The sequence below is a fragment of the Leguminivora glycinivorella genome, chromosome 19 (genome assembly GCF_023078275.1).
Source record: "Leguminivora glycinivorella isolate SPB_JAAS2020 chromosome 19, LegGlyc_1.1, whole genome shotgun sequence".
Taxonomy (NCBI): domain Eukaryota; kingdom Metazoa; phylum Arthropoda; class Insecta; order Lepidoptera; family Tortricidae; genus Leguminivora; species Leguminivora glycinivorella.
The window spans coordinates 4,077,525-4,094,879 of NC_062989.1; the positions used below are offsets into that span (position 1 = coordinate 4,077,525).

At 37.7% G+C, this 17,355-nt stretch overlaps 3 protein-coding genes across 3 annotated transcripts in view; 1 reads left to right on the plus strand and 2 right to left on the minus strand.

The window, feature by feature from the left end:
- Positions 1–225: 225 nt before the first annotated feature.
- Positions 226–5,423, plus strand: LOC125236847 (protein D2-like). Its single transcript, XM_048143782.1, has 5 exons — positions 226–423; positions 2,061–2,181; positions 3,030–3,166; positions 4,425–4,498; positions 5,214–5,423. Exons 1-5 carry the CDS (start codon positions 274–276, stop codon positions 5,332–5,334), a joined length of 603 nt encoding a protein of 200 aa, XP_047999739.1. The 5' UTR covers positions 226–273; the 3' UTR covers positions 5,335–5,423.
- Positions 5,424–7,574: 2,151 nt separating this feature from the next.
- On the minus strand, positions 7,575–13,039 carry LOC125236449 (protein D2-like). The gene is made up of 5 exons (XM_048143259.1): positions 12,923–13,039; positions 12,217–12,307; positions 9,548–9,667; positions 8,654–8,867; positions 7,575–7,763 (listed from the first exon to the last, which is right to left on the minus strand). Exons 1-5 carry the CDS (start codon positions 13,037–13,039, stop codon positions 7,625–7,627), a joined length of 681 nt encoding a protein of 226 aa, XP_047999216.1. The 3' UTR covers positions 7,575–7,624.
- Positions 13,040–16,200: 3,161 nt separating this feature from the next.
- Positions 16,201–17,355, minus strand: part of LOC125236255 — a 162,807-nt gene continuing 161,652 nt past the window's right edge. Inside the window, exon 3 of the mRNA XM_048142945.1 lies at positions 16,201–17,219. Coding sequence (XP_047998902.1) covers positions 16,627–17,219 — 593 coding nt within the window. The 3' untranslated portion in view covers positions 16,201–16,626. The remainder of the gene's footprint in view (positions 17,220–17,355) is intronic.

Here is a 17,355-nt window from a genome sequence, read left to right on the forward strand (position 1 = left end):
AACAGTCTACATTCACAATTTTTAGTACAACACTACACTTTGCACGTTCTGAAACCAGTTAAATTCATAAACGATAATATAAGGCACCTTAGAACAGTTAGAACTCACGTTCAGTAATTAAAAATCAAATAATATTATTACTATTTCTTAAACGATTGCACTCAACCTGAACATAAATATATTTATAATATTATTGCACCAACCGATCACCAGATCAAACGCATTCTTAATTTAAATTGTATCTTTTTAAAATTTCTGTTCCTTTTTTGAAAAATGTTTCGGATACTGATATATTCTTTCATTTGTTTGGTAGCGGGTAATGGAAACGTGTCAACGAAAGAGTGTTCGTCTGTGCGGAAGGTTTTCATCAAAAGCCGTATTGTTCCCGATGTCATCCCGGTGCCTCCGAAGGATCTTGCCTGCGTAACTTCCTATTTTTTTAACTAAGGAACCACCTAATCAATCATCGTCCTCCTTGCGTTATCCCGGCTTTACCACGGCTCATGGGAGCCTGGGGTCCGCTTTGACAACTAACCCCAAGATTTCGCGAAGGCACTAGTTTTACGAAAACGACTGCCATCTGACCTTCCAACCCGAAGAGTAACTAGGCCTTACTGGGATTAGTCCACTAACTACTATTTCTATGTACAGTCAAGTGCAAAAATACGTATCGATTTTATCCGCTCAAAAATATGTACCGAGACCTTATTCCGCCGACATAAAGTGCTATGGGACATATTTTTGATAAGTTGTACGCACCCATATTTTTACACTTGACTGTATATAAGTATGTATTTATCTATATAAGTAAGTATATCGTCGCGTCGCCTAGCATTACACCTACAAGCTTTGCTTAATTTGGAACTACTTAGTTTATTTATTATTTATTTATTTAGGAAAAATAAATGTAAGCGCGGCAGCGGCATTATCTCTCTCGCAGTAGTCCTGTGACCGTATCATGGTTGTGTTTTTGTCACTTGTCATATCATTCGTCACTTTTGCTCATAGGTACATGTTAAAACGTGATAGACATATTAGACATGGTGACAAATGATTATACCTACCTAGATATTTTTCAGGCACGCACATCAAATTGTTAGTGCTTGACAAAATAAAAACATCGACAATCCTTTTATCGATACACAGCCATACATACGGTTAACGGATACGGACCTTAATAATAATCTCTAAAATCTTGAATAGTCATGTAAGAAATTATGTGAACTATTAAAATATAGTTCGTTTTATTAATATTTTCCATTTATTTTCACCATGTGACATTAATTAATGTTATACACATCAATTCAAGCCTATATTCCCTAAGCGGGGTAGGCAGAGCACATGAATCTACTCAAGATTCACTGCCACGGCAATAATTAATGACATAATTATAATATTATTATTTCACCACCCCCTTTCTTCCCGTGGGTGTCGTAGAAGGCGACTATGGGATATGGGTTAAATTGTGGCGTAGGCGAGAGGCTGGCAACCTGTCACTGCAATGTCACAGTTTCGTTTTCTTTCAACCCCTTATTTGCCAAGAGTGGCACTGAAGCTTTAGTAGTTTCATGTGTTCTGCCTACCCCTTTATGGGATACAGGCGTGATTGTATGTATGTATGTATGTATAATTATAATAATTATTGACATATTATAACGTAAGTTATCGATGAACTAAGCATCGGAAGGAAATCACTAGTGTCACTTCGTTCGTGCCAGAATAATATCTAGGTATACAAATGATAGACAGCCGTCCCTATAAGCCCCTGCTGTAAAGGATTCGTTTAATAGGTACAGTACAGCTACAGTTGCTCGCCCCTACAGTTGGTCAAAGGCGCCTAATTTTCAGACATAACATACTTACACCAGATAATGTACGGCGGTCGGGTGGTCTAGAGGTAATGACATTAGCCGCGTAAGGTCAGCCACCAGTAGACTTGATCCTTTTTTCTCTGGTGTATGATATTGGTATCTACTCATTCCAATTTTATAATTACTATTTCTCATTTGTTCAGTCAGTGTCAGGCCACTCAAATATATTTTTTTTAATTACTGTATCAGGTGAAGTATCCCAATGTGATCGTAAACAAGGGAAACGCTATCAACCCTCTCGAAGCCCAGGTCCCACCAAACATCACCTGGAAGGCCGACCCTCACAAATACTACATCGTTTTCCTGGTTGGTGAGTCTTGAGATATTGTCTAGAGAGATTATATATGTCCACCCTGTTTTTATTGAATTCCTTTAACTTTAAGGGAAGATTCGTACATCAAGTACAATCAATTTCTCTAATAAATAAATTATATATTAAATTATAAATGAGCTTACCTTCTCTTGGCCACAGACTAGCCAAAGGCAAATACATGGCCTACGATGGAGTGATATTATATATGTTATGGACCAAGTGATAAATCGGGCACTATACATAATGCCCGGGCATTATGAATAATGCCCATTGTGAGTGCGCAGTTTGATAATAACTATTCAAATAATTAAATTGCCCGGGCATTATACATAATGCCCATCCTCTGTTGGGCAAAGTAATAATAACACATCGAATATCCGAAGTTTGCCCGGGCATTATACATATATAATGCCCATCATCTGTTGCTCAGTGATAATAACATACCGCGAATAGCTGAATTTTGCCGAATCCTCTGTTGGGCAAAGTGATTGTCGCTAGATGTCACTAATATAAGTTAAGTATGCCTATACAAATAACTCGCATTTACTGATGTATGGAGTTACCACTCTTCCCTTACTTATTCCTCTATAAATAAATAAATATTGGGGACGCCTTACACAGATCGACTTAGCCCCAAACTAAGCAACGCTTTTACTATGGGTGCTAAGCGACGATATACTTAAATAGATTAATATATACATAGAAAACATCCATGACTAAGAAACAAATATCTGTGCTCATCACACAAATAAATGCCCTTACTGGGATTCGAACCCAGGACCGCGGCTTAGCAGGCAGGGTCACTAGAGCCAGACCGGACATCTATGATTTAAACATAATTTCAGACCCCGACGCCCCCTCTCCAGAGCTGCCAATATTCAGGTTATTTAATCATTGGATCGTCGGCAACATCCCCGGCAACAATGTAGCTGCTGGAGAAGACCTGACCTTCTACGTCGGCCCTACGCCTCCACCGGTACCGGTACGTCCCGACTTTTTATTTAATTTATTTAAGGATAACAAACAACTGTACAAGGGGTATTACAACTGTTACAGTAAGTGTTATTATATGTACAATCAACAACATTATCCACAAAGTACTATGCAACTGTTGAAGGTTGTCACACACAAGACTGATGTCACTGATGTTCATAAAACTTAAATAATAAAAAAAAGTACGATAGAGTAATTACTTAGCAAACACTATTCTATACATATTAAATGGTACAGGTTGATGTAGTTGTAAAACAGTATTTGTGAGTGAAGTTATCAATTTAAATCAACTTTTTAAATTTCAATAAAAAAAAGAAAAAAATGTAGAAACTAGGAACATTATTAGTTATGTTAGGGTTTTACAGATATCTAAAGTGACTTTTCTATAACTAGCTATAGATAAGTGGACTTTTACGGTAACTGCCCCGGATTATGCGGGATCGGTCCCGATTTTACGGTACCTAATTTAGATTTAGGTTTTTATTATAGGTACTTACATAACCTAATTCACACAAGTTAAGTCATCTTCTAATTAAAATAACTATTTCAACTTGTGCTATTTTAAAGTAGTCACAGTAGTTGGGTTCCGCAGTCAACTAGGAACCCTTATAGTTTCGCTATGTCTGTCGGTCCGTCCGCGGATAGTCTCAGTGACCGTTAGCACTAGAAAGCTAAAATTTGGTACCAATGTGTAACAAAGTGGTAAAATAAAAAAATGAAAAGGGTTTTTATTTATTTTTTATTAAAATGTGTGCTGGGGACACCAAATTTTGAACCATACGTTTAAAACGATACAGGAGGGGCCAATTAATTGTCCAATACAAACGCTCTCGACTATTTCCTCCCTGGGTTTTGGTTCGTGTTGGTGTGGTGAAAAATTTTGTGTTTCACTCGGTGGCAAAGCAATGATTTTTTCAACACAGATTACAATTATTTTTATCTGTGTCGGACCGTTTTTTTTTTTTAATATTCTTATTTTTAAAGACGCTAGAGCCCATCAAAAAATTCCAAAAACGACCTTATTCATTACGGCGCAAAAAAGATGTGGTAATTAAAATTGGTAAAAATTAGCCAAAAAAAAACTTCATTTTTATTCAGATTCTCAAATTTCGTTACGATTGATTAAGTTTTGAAGGAGGAAACAGTCGAGAACGGAACCTCGATTTAAAAGATTTTTTCGCAATATCTTTTAACTGAGTTGTTCTGAATGGCCCATTTTCTTCAGAATTGGTAATATTTCTCCGCAGGTCACCGCCTTTCACCGCTACGTGTTCTTGGTGTACAAACAACCCAAAAAACTCAATTTCGGGTCTCCACTTATGTAAGCATCTACACTTCTACAGGGGGTTATCTTGGCATATACTACGCTTGGTCACCTAGGGGGGAGGGAGGCAAAAAACGGCAGAAATATGGTCACGTAGTTTGGGTATGTTACCGCGCATAACTACATCACACATAGATGGCGCCACAAAAAATGTATTGTAGCTTTCGATTATACTTGTAAATGTCGTTACCTAAATGTCACTTTTGACATAGATTTATGGCTCGAAAGTGAAACTTAACGCCAATTTACAAATAATCGATGGCAACAAGGCATTTTTTGGGCGCCATCTATGTGTGTGTAGTGTATGCGCGTTCTTACTGTTCTTAGGCGGTCGCATTTTAATGTTCGACGACCGGTCTGGCTCAGTCGGTAGTGACCCTGCCTGCGGAGCCGAATTCCGGTTCGAATCCCGGTAAGGGCATTTGTTTGTGTGATGAGCACAGACATTTGTTCCTGAGTCATGGATGTTTTCTATGTATATAAGTATGTATTTATCTATTTAAGTATGTATATCGTCGCTTAGCACCCATAGTACAAGCTTTGCTTAGTTAGGGGCTAAGTTGATCTGTGTAAGGTGTCCCAAAAAAAAAAGTATGGGATAGTATGATCTTCTTGTATTTTAATCTATGGTATAGATCACCACACTATTACCATACTACCTACCTGATGCATGTACACAGTTCACACTAAAATAATTATTCAATTGTTTCAGATTGAGTCTTTCACGACTAAAATTCTCCCTTGAGAAGTTCGTGAAAAAGTTCTGCTTAGGGACTCCAATCGCAGGCAACTTCTTCAGATCCCGTTTGATAGATGCCATTCCTTTGCTTTAAATATTTAATGTAACCACTATGTAACTAAGGAGCCCGTCACCTTGTTCTTCAAAAAGTATACAAATAAATTTAATTCGTTACTACCAACACACAAATAAGCTGATTATCATTTGATAAAGTAACGCAAAATTTTTATTCCATATTAGGAACCTATGAATAATTGCATTGAAAATGCATATCTAATGTAAAAATGAAATGGACAATTTTGGACTCCGAAATAATAATAATAATAATAAAGACGTTTATTCAAAAGTTTGAACACAGGTACATTATAAAAGTACACAGGCATGCTTACAAACTAAGTAATTGAAAAGGTAGGTGGCTCAGCTAATGTCTGTGCCAGAGGGCCTCGAGGCGCAGCGGCCACAAGGACTGCCAGCAACGGACGCTGTTATTCTGCCACCACCAGATTTATAGCTAGTTAACTAATAACTAACAGTAAAAACATTAACGCCATTTCGGACAGGATAGCATAATCTGAACAAATGCAAGGTGTGTGGAATTAGGTACTATCTAAAAATATTTTTCTTAAGATGATAAAAAGAGAGATGATGTCGTAGAGTGATATTTTTAGGAATCAAGTAAAGAGCGCGAAAGAGAAAAGTCTCAACCAAAAGTGTATGTTACTTCCTTCTGGAGGTCCAGTAAATAAGCCTTACAACGTTTTTTGAAAACCGCCAGGGACTTAGGGTAACCTGGGTACGATTGTGCCAGGGTACGGTAGTGACAGTCGCTATAACAGCGAAACTATACGGATCGCGGGGAGGGGTGCAAGGGGAAAGACAAGCGGCATGCAAGTCTAAACGCGTGTGCCAGGTGCCAGTGTTGCGTCAACCGGCGTGCGACGGTAACGTAAGCAGGAGCCCACATTGATTTTCGACAGTCAAAAGTAAGTTTTTTTGTTCGATTTCTTTTTGTAATTACGGTTATTTGTACACAGATAGATTGCCTTTTATTTTTTTTTGTTATAACTTGAACATTGGCAGTTACTTACGAGTAATTACTTTTAATGCAGATCTTTTTGCTCAGTCATGGTCATTTTTTGTTTTCAAAAGTATGCGTTGGGTACGGTTGTGACAAATTTTGTGGGTACGGTTGTGACGTAGTAGTGCGCAGGTGATAGTCCCCATCACATTTGTCACATGTTTAATTGGTATATTTATAAATGTTTATTTTTTCTTTGTTGTGTTACAGTTTTGTTAAAATTTTGTAGTAGTTAAGCTAACATTTTGACTGATTATAAAGAAAACTGTTTTATGTTACAGTGCCTTATTAGTTTTAAGAAGAGAAGTGATCACAGATTTTCGCTTTTTTGCCATAAAGTGATTGTTAACTTTGTTTAGAAGAAGATTATGTTGTGTTCAGTTAATTATTTGTAACAATAAAAGTCATTAAAACTATTTGGATGTATTTTGTATGCCTGTCACTACCGACCCCAACCACTGTCACAACCGCCCTTGGGGTGTGGCCGGTTGTGACACTTTCCCTTTTTTTTAAAATTTGATCGTATGCCTAATACAGCGTAGCTAGGGACAATTTTTTATCAATTTTAGGTAGATAAATAATCAAATTAAGTATTAAAGTGATTTTTCTCCCAGATAACTGGTAAATTTACAAAATTGTAGGCGATCAAACCAAAATTGTCACAACCGTACCCAGCTTACCCTACAGTTAACTATGGGTGGCGGCAAATTGTTCCAGCATTTAGATGCAGCATAACGAAAACTGCCTCTAAATGACTGGAGTCGAAACAATGGAAGGAAGGTACGCTCCTGTTTCTCCCGCAGGCCTCTGGCCTTTCGGTTCGGCTTCCATTCAAGTTTACGCACAAGATAAGGTGGGATGCCAGATTGTTTAAGCGTAAATACCAGCGCTGCAAGTTTTAATATTCGTCTGTTAGACATTAGACGTCCTCACTCTTGTACAGCAGGGAAACGTAGTTCTCAAACTGTGCACGTTAGAAATTTTCCACCAGAAGTTATACTTCTTAGCGAACTTATTGGTAAACAAGTTTGATAGAGTAAATATTTGCGTTAAGTGTCACTTTTTTCGAGCCATAAATCTATGTCAAAAGTGACACTTAACGCCATCTACAAGTATAAATCGAAAGCTACAAGACATTTTTTTCCGGCGCCATCTATGTGTGGTGTAGTGTATGCGCGTTAGGGGGTCGCATTTTAATGTATGGGATGGTATGATCTTCTTATATTTAATCTATGGTAATGGCAATAAAGACAAAATAAGTATTTGGTGGGTTTATTAGCTATAATATAACAAGATAAATAACAGATTAGACACCTAAGCTCTTGTAAAGGAGGGGAACGTAGTTGTCAAACTGTGCGCGGTAGAAATTTCCGGCGACCGGAGCTCCTAGGTTGTACTTCTCAGCGAACATCTTTGTTGAGAACGCAGCGCGGCCGTCGATTGATCTGTGGGGTACACGATTGTATTTATTTTTAATACTACAAAGATTTTATAAAACAAATGACAGTCGAAAGTACATTTTTTGTTTGTCCACCCATTTTGTAACATAGATACAAACATAATTTAAAGAAGTGACGTGGACAACTTTCTTTCACCTGCAGGGTTAGCACAGGATTCTCGCGGCGACATACTCTCGCGGCAGTCATGTGCTAGGCCTACTGCTTAGTTACTAGTTCACGAAATATAACTGCCACTACTATCACTGAAATATAATCATGTCGAGTTGATTTTGTACTTTAAACTGCGAAACACTTAGGCAGATGGAAGGAATTTAGTGCGTGGAGTGATAGATGTCTCTTTGCCATTAATAAACCGTCAGGCGTTCAGCTATTAACACGTACTACGTTCAGTTACATCTACACACATACAACAAAAACATAAATATCTGAACACACTTTTATGTTGACGACCGGTCTGGCGCAATCGGTAGTGACTCTGCCTGCTAACTAACCCGCGGTTCTGGGTTCGAATCCCGGTAAGGGCATTTATTTGTATGACGAGCACAGATATTTTTTCCTGAGTCATGGATGTTTTCTATGTATATATTAAGTATTTGTATATTATATACATCGTTGTCTGAGTTCCTGCAACACAAGCCTTCTTGAGCTTACCGTGGGAGTGGGACTCAGTCAATCTGTGTAAGAATGTTTACCGTATTACCTACACGTATATCCATGGTCCACTTTTAATTTTGTAAAATGCGAGTCAAATTTCTTGCCACAGCTAATATGGAATGAGTTAAAAGATTGGACGTTTTTTTTCCTTTTCCATCTTTTAAACCTTCCTTAGGTGGTTTGTCTGCTCTTTTGCTGTCTATAAGGTGTACATAACTTACTTGTTAGTCAGTCGGGGCTCATCAAAGCTCAGTTTCCCAGGCTGCTTGTACAAGATGTACACGTAGCGATGGATGCCAGTGCCCTCTGGTGGCCCAGAGCCGATGTAGCCAGATAGCACCTCGCCAGCAGCCACGTTGTTGCCAGGGATGTTGCCAACTAGCCAGTGGTGCCATTCGCGGTACACGGGTTCAGGGCCGTCGTAGTTGTCGGGATCTGAAATAGAAACAGACATATTACGAGGGCTGTTTCGAAAGTTTTAATCTGCTCCGGTTGTATTCATGCGATTTGTATTTTTCTTATACTGTTTTGAGGGATTTTTCATTATTGACTAAGGTGATGTAGATTTGGGTTTAGAAAGAGATTAGTTTATTTTTTATATTTGTTTAACTAGAACGCGTGGACACCTAACCAACGCGAACATTCATGATAAATTCTTCAGACTCTTTCGTGCTGTGATTTAACATTATTTTTCATTGCAAGAGTTATTGTATTTATAGGTGGTACTAATTGAGAATCTTTACTGTTTATTTAAAATATAATTGCGCTTGATGCCAAAGTTGCATCAGACAATCGTCAAAAATGATAATTTCATCCGTTAATAAACTTCTGACGTTGCGTGCGAGAAAAGTCTCACACGTTTATTGTCACGGTCGATTGCAATTTCGTGCAGAAAATTATCAACTTTAAGGTTACTTTGTTGACCTTTAACTATTGAACTAAAGGTTCCTCTAAAAATTGTCGGCCAGTCTTTAGGTAAAATGGACCAGAATTTTTAGACTTGGTGCCGTAGCTGAATGGCATTTCAGCGACGCGAAACGAAAACGAAACGCCGCGAAAGGTACTCTGTTTCGTTTCGTGAACGTTTGTGCCATTCGGCTACGTACATGCCTTACCAGTGAAGACGAGTGTGTAGAAGGCGTTAGGGTCAGCCTCGTAGGTAACGGTGGGCTGGTCCTTCACCTGATTGGGGGCTATCTCGTTCCCTTGCGCGGCTTCCACGCCACTTATTTCAACTGGAAATAATTCATACAATACAATTAAATTTACTGTGCTATATATTAGGTAGGTAGTGCCCTTGCGCTTCGCTTGGCTCGTCTTGGCGGAAGCACTACCGTGCTCCCAGATTGAGGTGGAGCTAATCACAAGATTTTACGGTAGACATATAGTCATTCCATATGAATATGTGCCCCTCTATTGGTGGTAGTTTTAAACACTTCTGACATTAGCTTGATTTGTAGGTAGAACACGAAATTAGTAATTTCGGTAGGGCAATACCGAGTATATACCTACTGCAAATTGCAATGCCTCCTGATGATAAGGATATAGCTGGTTACTTCCTAACGAACATGACTGCTCATCATCATCCTCCTTGCGTTATCCCGGCATTTGCCACGGCTCATGGGAACCTAGGGTCCGCTTTGACAACTAATCCCAAGATTTGGCGTAGGCACTACTTTTACGAAAGCGACTGCCATCTGACCTTCCAACCCGAAGGGTAAACGACGAACATGACTGCTGATTTATACAAAATTTATACATTTATTGTAACAACAGTGAGTAGGTAATTAAGCTCGAAGAAATTGCGGCAAAATTGTTAATGATCGTGTCAAATCAGCGTAGGTGCTTTCTCGAGAAAGGGCCTCACAGTGGTGTTTATTAAGTAGTTTGCACTTATTTAAATTGTAACTGTTAAAAAGTGCTTTCATTGCGTGTAAGTCCAAATAACTGTGCGTAAGGCACCAAAAATGGCGTAATTTAAAAACCCCAATTTGAAACAGTTCGCTCGTTGCAAGCTAAATTTGCACCAATTATTTTCTGCCACAGAAGGCCTGAGAAAGTAATTTACTTGTCAGTGGCATTGTAGGCTATAGCCTATATAATATTTATATATTTTCGGGAGTTTCATACTTAAATCTTAAGTAGGTACAGTCAACCAATTTGAATCCCAGGCCACTGTAGAACCATGTCACAGAAGCATCAAAGTGACTTCAATTGCAAAATTTGCACAATCTCGATAAGACGGATTCTAAAGTGGCCTAGGATTCAGAATCTGGCTGACACGCGCGTTTATTTTTAAAATGTCCGAATTGAACTAAATTAAATCATTAACTTGTAAATTGGAGTGAGAAGTATAATTTCCGATGTCGACCGAGTTGTGCCGAAGCTGATTTATGCTCGCGGACATTATTATCTTGTCTTATTATTATTGAAGGATTTGAAGGGTACGTAATTAAGCACCCTTGTTATAGTGCACTTTTTAATTTGAAGCTGGTTTTTGGGCGAAAAGTATAGTTTATTTGGTTTTTCCCATCCTGTGATTTACGGACCTTAACCAGGGTTTTACGGACCTTCGAACCGAAGCTCACACGTAGAGGCCCTATTAACAAATTGATACATCGAGTACATATTTGGTACTGACAATATCTCTAAAATAACAGGTGCAATCCCTTTCTTAAATTTTCAGAATATTACAATTTAAGTTCGTAAATAAATCCTATTTTAAAAATTACTGTTTAGAGTTACTATCTACTGATAGGTATGTAAAACTTTATTATTAATCTGGAAAAGTGACTATACCTATAGGTTTATTGTATTTATGATGCGTCAGTGATAAGCAGTTAAATAATAATTATTATGTCAATCAATCAATGTTAATGGGATAATCGTAATCAGATAATATTATTTTATTTTTAGTTTTAATACATCATAAATAATCATAATAATCATTAAGATATCCGCGTCTCGAGAATAAAATACGAGCAGACACGCACGTATTTAGGTAGTTACGTAAGCTTACAACAGCAACCAATTATTTAAATAAATATATATCGGGGGACACTTTACAGAGATCAACATAACCATACTAATATTATAAATGGGAAAGTGTGTGTGTCTGTTTGTTTGCCCGTCTTTCACGACAAAACGGAGCGACGGATTGACAGAGGAACAAATATCTGTGTTTATCACACAAATAAATGCCTTTATCGGCATTCGAACCGGCCGGATCACCACCGACTACGCCAGACCGATCACTAAATAGGGAGAGGTACTTACTGAAAATCAAAGAGGTGGCCTTTGCCCAGCAATGGGATACCGCAGTGGGCTAATTTTGTTCCGTAGGGAACCCTACCCCCGTCCGTCCGTCCGTCCGTCCGTGGATAATCTCATGTAAAGTGGGTTCTAATATGTACTGTTTTTTTTTGTTAGGGTAGGTACATTCCAACCCCAACGTGTGATGTATTGTTAGATAGGTATTTAAAAATGAATAAGGGTTTACTAAAATCGTTTTTTGATAATATTAATATTTTCGGAAATAATCGCTCCTAAAGGAAAAGAAAGTGTGTGTCCCCCCCCTCTAAGTTTTGAACCATATGTTTAAAAAATATGAAAAAAAAATCATCACACAAATCAAAAATCATCAAAAACAATCACAAAAGTAGAACTTTATAAATACTTGTTTTCAACTTGATAGGTTTAGTAGTTTTTGAGAAAAATACGGAAAACTACGGAACCCTACACTTAGCGTGGCCCGACGCGCTCTTGGCCGATTTTTTAATAAGACTTACCCCGATGGTGGCCGTGGGTGCCGTCGGGATGACATCAGGCACGATCTTGCTCGACTCGAAAGCGCGCGCTACCAGAGACATAGCTATCTAGAAACGAATTAAACAAATGAAGTTCAAGATAGTACCTATAACATACCACTTCACCAACGGTCACTTGCACCAACGTAAAAGAAGTGTTAACTCGAGGGTTAACCCACCATTTTATATGGAATTTGGCAGACAACAGCCCACTAACCCTGAGTTAAGTGGTTGGTGCAAGTGGGCTTTAGAAGCCTATGTTTTTCTTACAAAATAAATACTGGTACTTGACTGTAATTGAACTAAAATGTTCATTAGCGTTTTTAAATTTGATTAAAAGAAAATATTGACTTTTATATATAAAATTGTACAAATTTTTGGCCTATCCTACGAGAATCTTAAACAAGGGGCGGATCTTTCAAGTTTAACCGCTTGGTTCCGTGCGTTCAAAACCCAATCCATCTTGCTTATAAATTATATTCATAGAAATTAAATTTTCATACCTGGTTCGTATTTCAAATTTAACATTTCGCCGTTTGTTGATTTTTGAGTGATGAAATCGTGCCCTCAAAATACACAATCGACTCCCAGGAGAAAATATGAAAGCTATTTTTGTTTTATCACTTTGCTCATTTGACCCCATGTACTCCATCGTTATGAGAAATTGCTTTAAAAATTACTTACCTGTTTCTCGTACGATGTCTTGAACAACACTGACCACTGATAAAGCGTGGCATTTGTTGATAACGTACACATTCGCAAAGAATGAACGTTCACATCACATGAGTGCGGTATTGGCATACATACATGCAAATTTTGTAAGTATACGATTACCATTACGGCTTACTTTATCGGAAAGAGAAAAGAACATCACTCAAACTAAATACCTAAGGTAGGAGGTTTCTAAATTATGACTCGATTTGGTAAATGTGAGTTTTTAGGGTTCCGTAGTCAACTAGGAACCCTTATAGTTTCGCCATGTCTGTCTGTCCGTCCGTCCGTCCGTCCCGTCCGTCCGCGGATAATCTCAGTAACCATTAGCACTAGAAAGCTGAAATTTGGTACCAATATGTATGTCGATCATGCCAACAAAGTGCAAAAATAAAAAATAGAAAAAAATGTTTTATTAGGGTACCCCCCCTACATGTAAAGTGGGGGCTGATATTTTTTTTCATTCCAACCCCAACGTGTGATATATTGTTGGATAGGTATTTGAAAATGGATAGGTATATTAATATTTTCGGAAATAATCGCTCCTAAAGGAAAAAATATGAGTAGAACTTTATAAAGACTTTCTAGGAAAATTGTTTTGAACTTGATAGGTTCAGTAGTTTTTGAGAAAAATACGGAAAACTACGGAACCCTACACTGAGCGTGGCCCGACACGCTCTTGGCCGGTTTTTTCATTAGACTTACATAATTATGTTAACGGAATAGTGGCCGCTAACAAATGTAAGAAGTGTCTGGCATCCGTTGGCTCGTTGGGTAGACGACATACGAAAAACTGCGGGTCACAATTGGATGAGATTAGCCCAGGACCGGGAGCCCAGGACTGCGTCGAAATATCGGGAGCTCGACAAAAATCCAAAAAGTAATCACGGTCTATATCCCGGTCAATATAAGTCAAATGTCGGCTGCTAGATGTTCAAATAGTTTATATTCAAGAACACGTAACACAAAGTTACTGGAGGCTCCAGCCGGAATTGAACCAGCATACTCTGAATATGTTTTTGTGTAATTTGATTCGAAATATATTTTTTGGTACCTAGGTAAAGTTTTAAAAAACAAAACTCAAAAAGAAATTAACAAAACACTTTTATTGTTTCAAACAAGTCTAAAGAAATAGCTACAATTAATTAACAATTCAAACACAATAAAATGAAAATATGAAGAATAATGCACACTTATGAAAATAGATTTAGTAATTATAATTCTAAAATTCATTATTAATAGTAATTATTATGACTTTTTACTTATGATAAAAGCTCCTATATTATTCAGTGCCATCACAGTCATGCGTGGGTAAAATCATCCATAGGCTATGTCCAAAAAAAACAACAGAGAGTTCTACATTCAGTATATCTCAAGTTTTAGAATTACGAGCATAAATCAAAATTTTGCCGACTTGTTCCTGAGTATAGAGCAAAAAAGTTCGTATTTTTTTTTATTGAAAAAACTTTTTTTAGTATTGGCTTAATTTTTAACAGAAATACCTAGTTGTTAGGCTAACCAAAATCTTATATTTTTGTGACATAATTTATGAATGACCACCCAGAATGCCACAGTTTATCACGTGATTTGTTCTTTCTTTAATATGTTTTAATATTTGTATACTAGTATACATAATATAAGAATAAAGGTATATCTACACGCGATAAACTTAGCTAACAAACAACTTTCATTTTTCTATTCGAATTTCAAAAATTTCCATTCATTTTTGCATCAGTCGCACGCATAATGTCGTCAATAAACATTATTTTATTATAATTATTAAAATTAATTGAAAACAGAAAGCAAGCTTCCAAACCATCTTTGCACATTTTTTGTAAAAGCAAGCATCGACTAGGACTCACACAAGATAAGAAACCAATTCACATTGAAATACTTATAATATGGCTACTTATCATAAATATTCTTATAGAATATATAAATAACAATCCATTTTCATTATTTTGTCCGAAACTGTCCGACTGCAATCTCTCTCACAAAGATTGGTGGCATTTCTGTTCATCACGATATTGTGGTGTTTACACACTTCGCAGTATTTGCTCAGGGGACGATTTTTGAACTTTGAGCGGTAAAATTTCGTTCTAATAAAGTACCTATGTAAGTACTACTAGCCATTTCAATTTTACTAATATAATTGATTATAAGAGGTAAATAAATATTCTTAATAGAGATAGTATTTAAAAACAGTGTTTTCCAAAGATAGTTTTCAGGTGACAAAATCATGCGCACGAAATTAAAAAATTGGCCCCCAGTGGTCCATTTCTCAAAGTTAAAAGTTACAAATTACAAGTGGCAGTCGTTGTCTATTATGACAAGTTGAAAAGAAAATGCCGTTTGTAACTTTCAGCTATGACAAATTGCCACAGATCTTCGTGTAACAATACTTTTCTCAGAGTAGAAAAACAAGAGAGACATATTTGAACAAATACTGCGAAGAATGTTGGCACAATCATGACACCACGTAGCACTTTGGTAACCACAGGAATGGTGACCTATAACTATCAGGCGCATTTTAATTCATTCATTTACTACATATATTCATTTTCTTGCCCACTTTTACATTATTTGATAGTTTTTATTGGTATAATAGGCTCTTTGTGTGTTGTAGGACAGCTGTAAGGTTATTGCTTTGTAATTCTTTCATTTTTTAGGGTTCCGTAGTCAACTAGGAACCCTTATAGTTTCGCCATGTCTGTCTGTCCGTCCGTCCGTCCGTCCGTCCGTCCGTCCGTCCGTCCGTCCGTCCGTCCGTCCGTCCGTCCGCGGATAGTCTCAGTAACCGTTAGTACTAGAAAGCTGAAATTTGGTACCAATATGTATATCAATCACGCCAACAAAGTGCAAAAATAAAAAATGGAAAAAAATGTTTTATTAGGGTACCCCCCCTACATGTAAAGTGGGGGCTGATATTTTTTTTCATTCCGACCCCAACGTGTGATATATTGTTGGATAGGTATTTAAAAATGAATAAGGGTTTACTAAGATCGTTTTTTGATAATATTAATATTTTCGGAAATACGCGCTCCTAAAGGAAAAAAAAGTGCGTCCCCCCCCCTCTAACTTTTGAACCATATGTTTAAAAAATATGAAAAAAATCATAAAAGTAGAACTTTATAAAGACTTTCTAGGAAAATTATTTTGAACTTGATAGGTCCAGTAGTTTTTGAGAAAAATACGGAAAACTACGGAACCCTACACTGAGCGTGGCCCGACACGCTCTTGGCCGGTTTTTTTAGTTATTTTGTCTGTGTTTTCTTTATAGGAAATTATTTTAGAGCCACTTGAACTTGCTCAACAATCGGATTTCTCTGTAGCTCATTTATCAACGTTATGCATATAAATAATTAGGAATAAAGTATAAATATAAGTAACTTATAAGTATATAAACAAGATAAGTAACGCTAAAGGTATAATGATATAAGCGGTGCAATAGTCACACTGTAACTATGGAGCAAAGTAGAAGTACAATAGAAAGAAATACATTTTACATTAACAATAAATAATTACGACAAAGTTAAGACACATCTAAAAATACACATAGTTTTGACTAAATAACTAACTTTTAAAAAGTTCTATTTGCTCCAAACTTTATACAATTTGTATTTACACAGAAATCCCGGCCTAGCCATTGCTTAAACTATTTAAAATACAGCTACGAACTAAACCACTTGGACCGTGGCAAAAGCACTGAAAGTAACTTTCTTTGGCGGTTCAGCACTGCAAGTCCTCACGACGGACCGTTTTGAGCCATCATGGCCGTCTCTAGTCTTCAGTACTGGCTTTAGATTGGCCACATCATTGTGTGACTGGGCTTTGAACCTACCTATTGTGTTACTTGGACTGCCCAGGTCTCTCAGCTTATTGGTTAAACCTGTGATTCTATGGGATATGTTGGAGTAGTTTTTCTTCGGTTCAGGTTTCTTTTCGCTTAGTTTCATAGGTAAGTCCAGGTTCTGGAGGGAGGTGTATTTGCGATGGTCTGTGGTAAGGATGTTTCTTTTTACTTCGGTTGGCCTAGGGAGCCTGGGTGGTCGTTGGAGGAAGTTGTTTGGCCGGAAGGGGAGCGGGGTGAGTTTGGGTTTGGGGTCAGGCAGCCGGTAGTATTGGGGCGGGGGGTCGATTCTGGGGGGTTTGCGGAGGGTGAGGGCCATGGCCATCTTGGTGGGGCGCGCGAGGCTGTCGAAGGCGGTCGTGGAGAACTGCGAGCGGCTGCTCCTCCATTCTTCGCGGTCGGATTCGTACCCAGTCGCCACTGAAACGGAGAGAAGTAACAATTAGTGAGGCATTATTTAGGAAGTACCCTTCAGATTATGCTAGGTTGGCTACGCTTTTGATAGACCTGCCTGTGCAAGGATTAAGTTAACGATATAATTTCTTCGAGGTTTGAC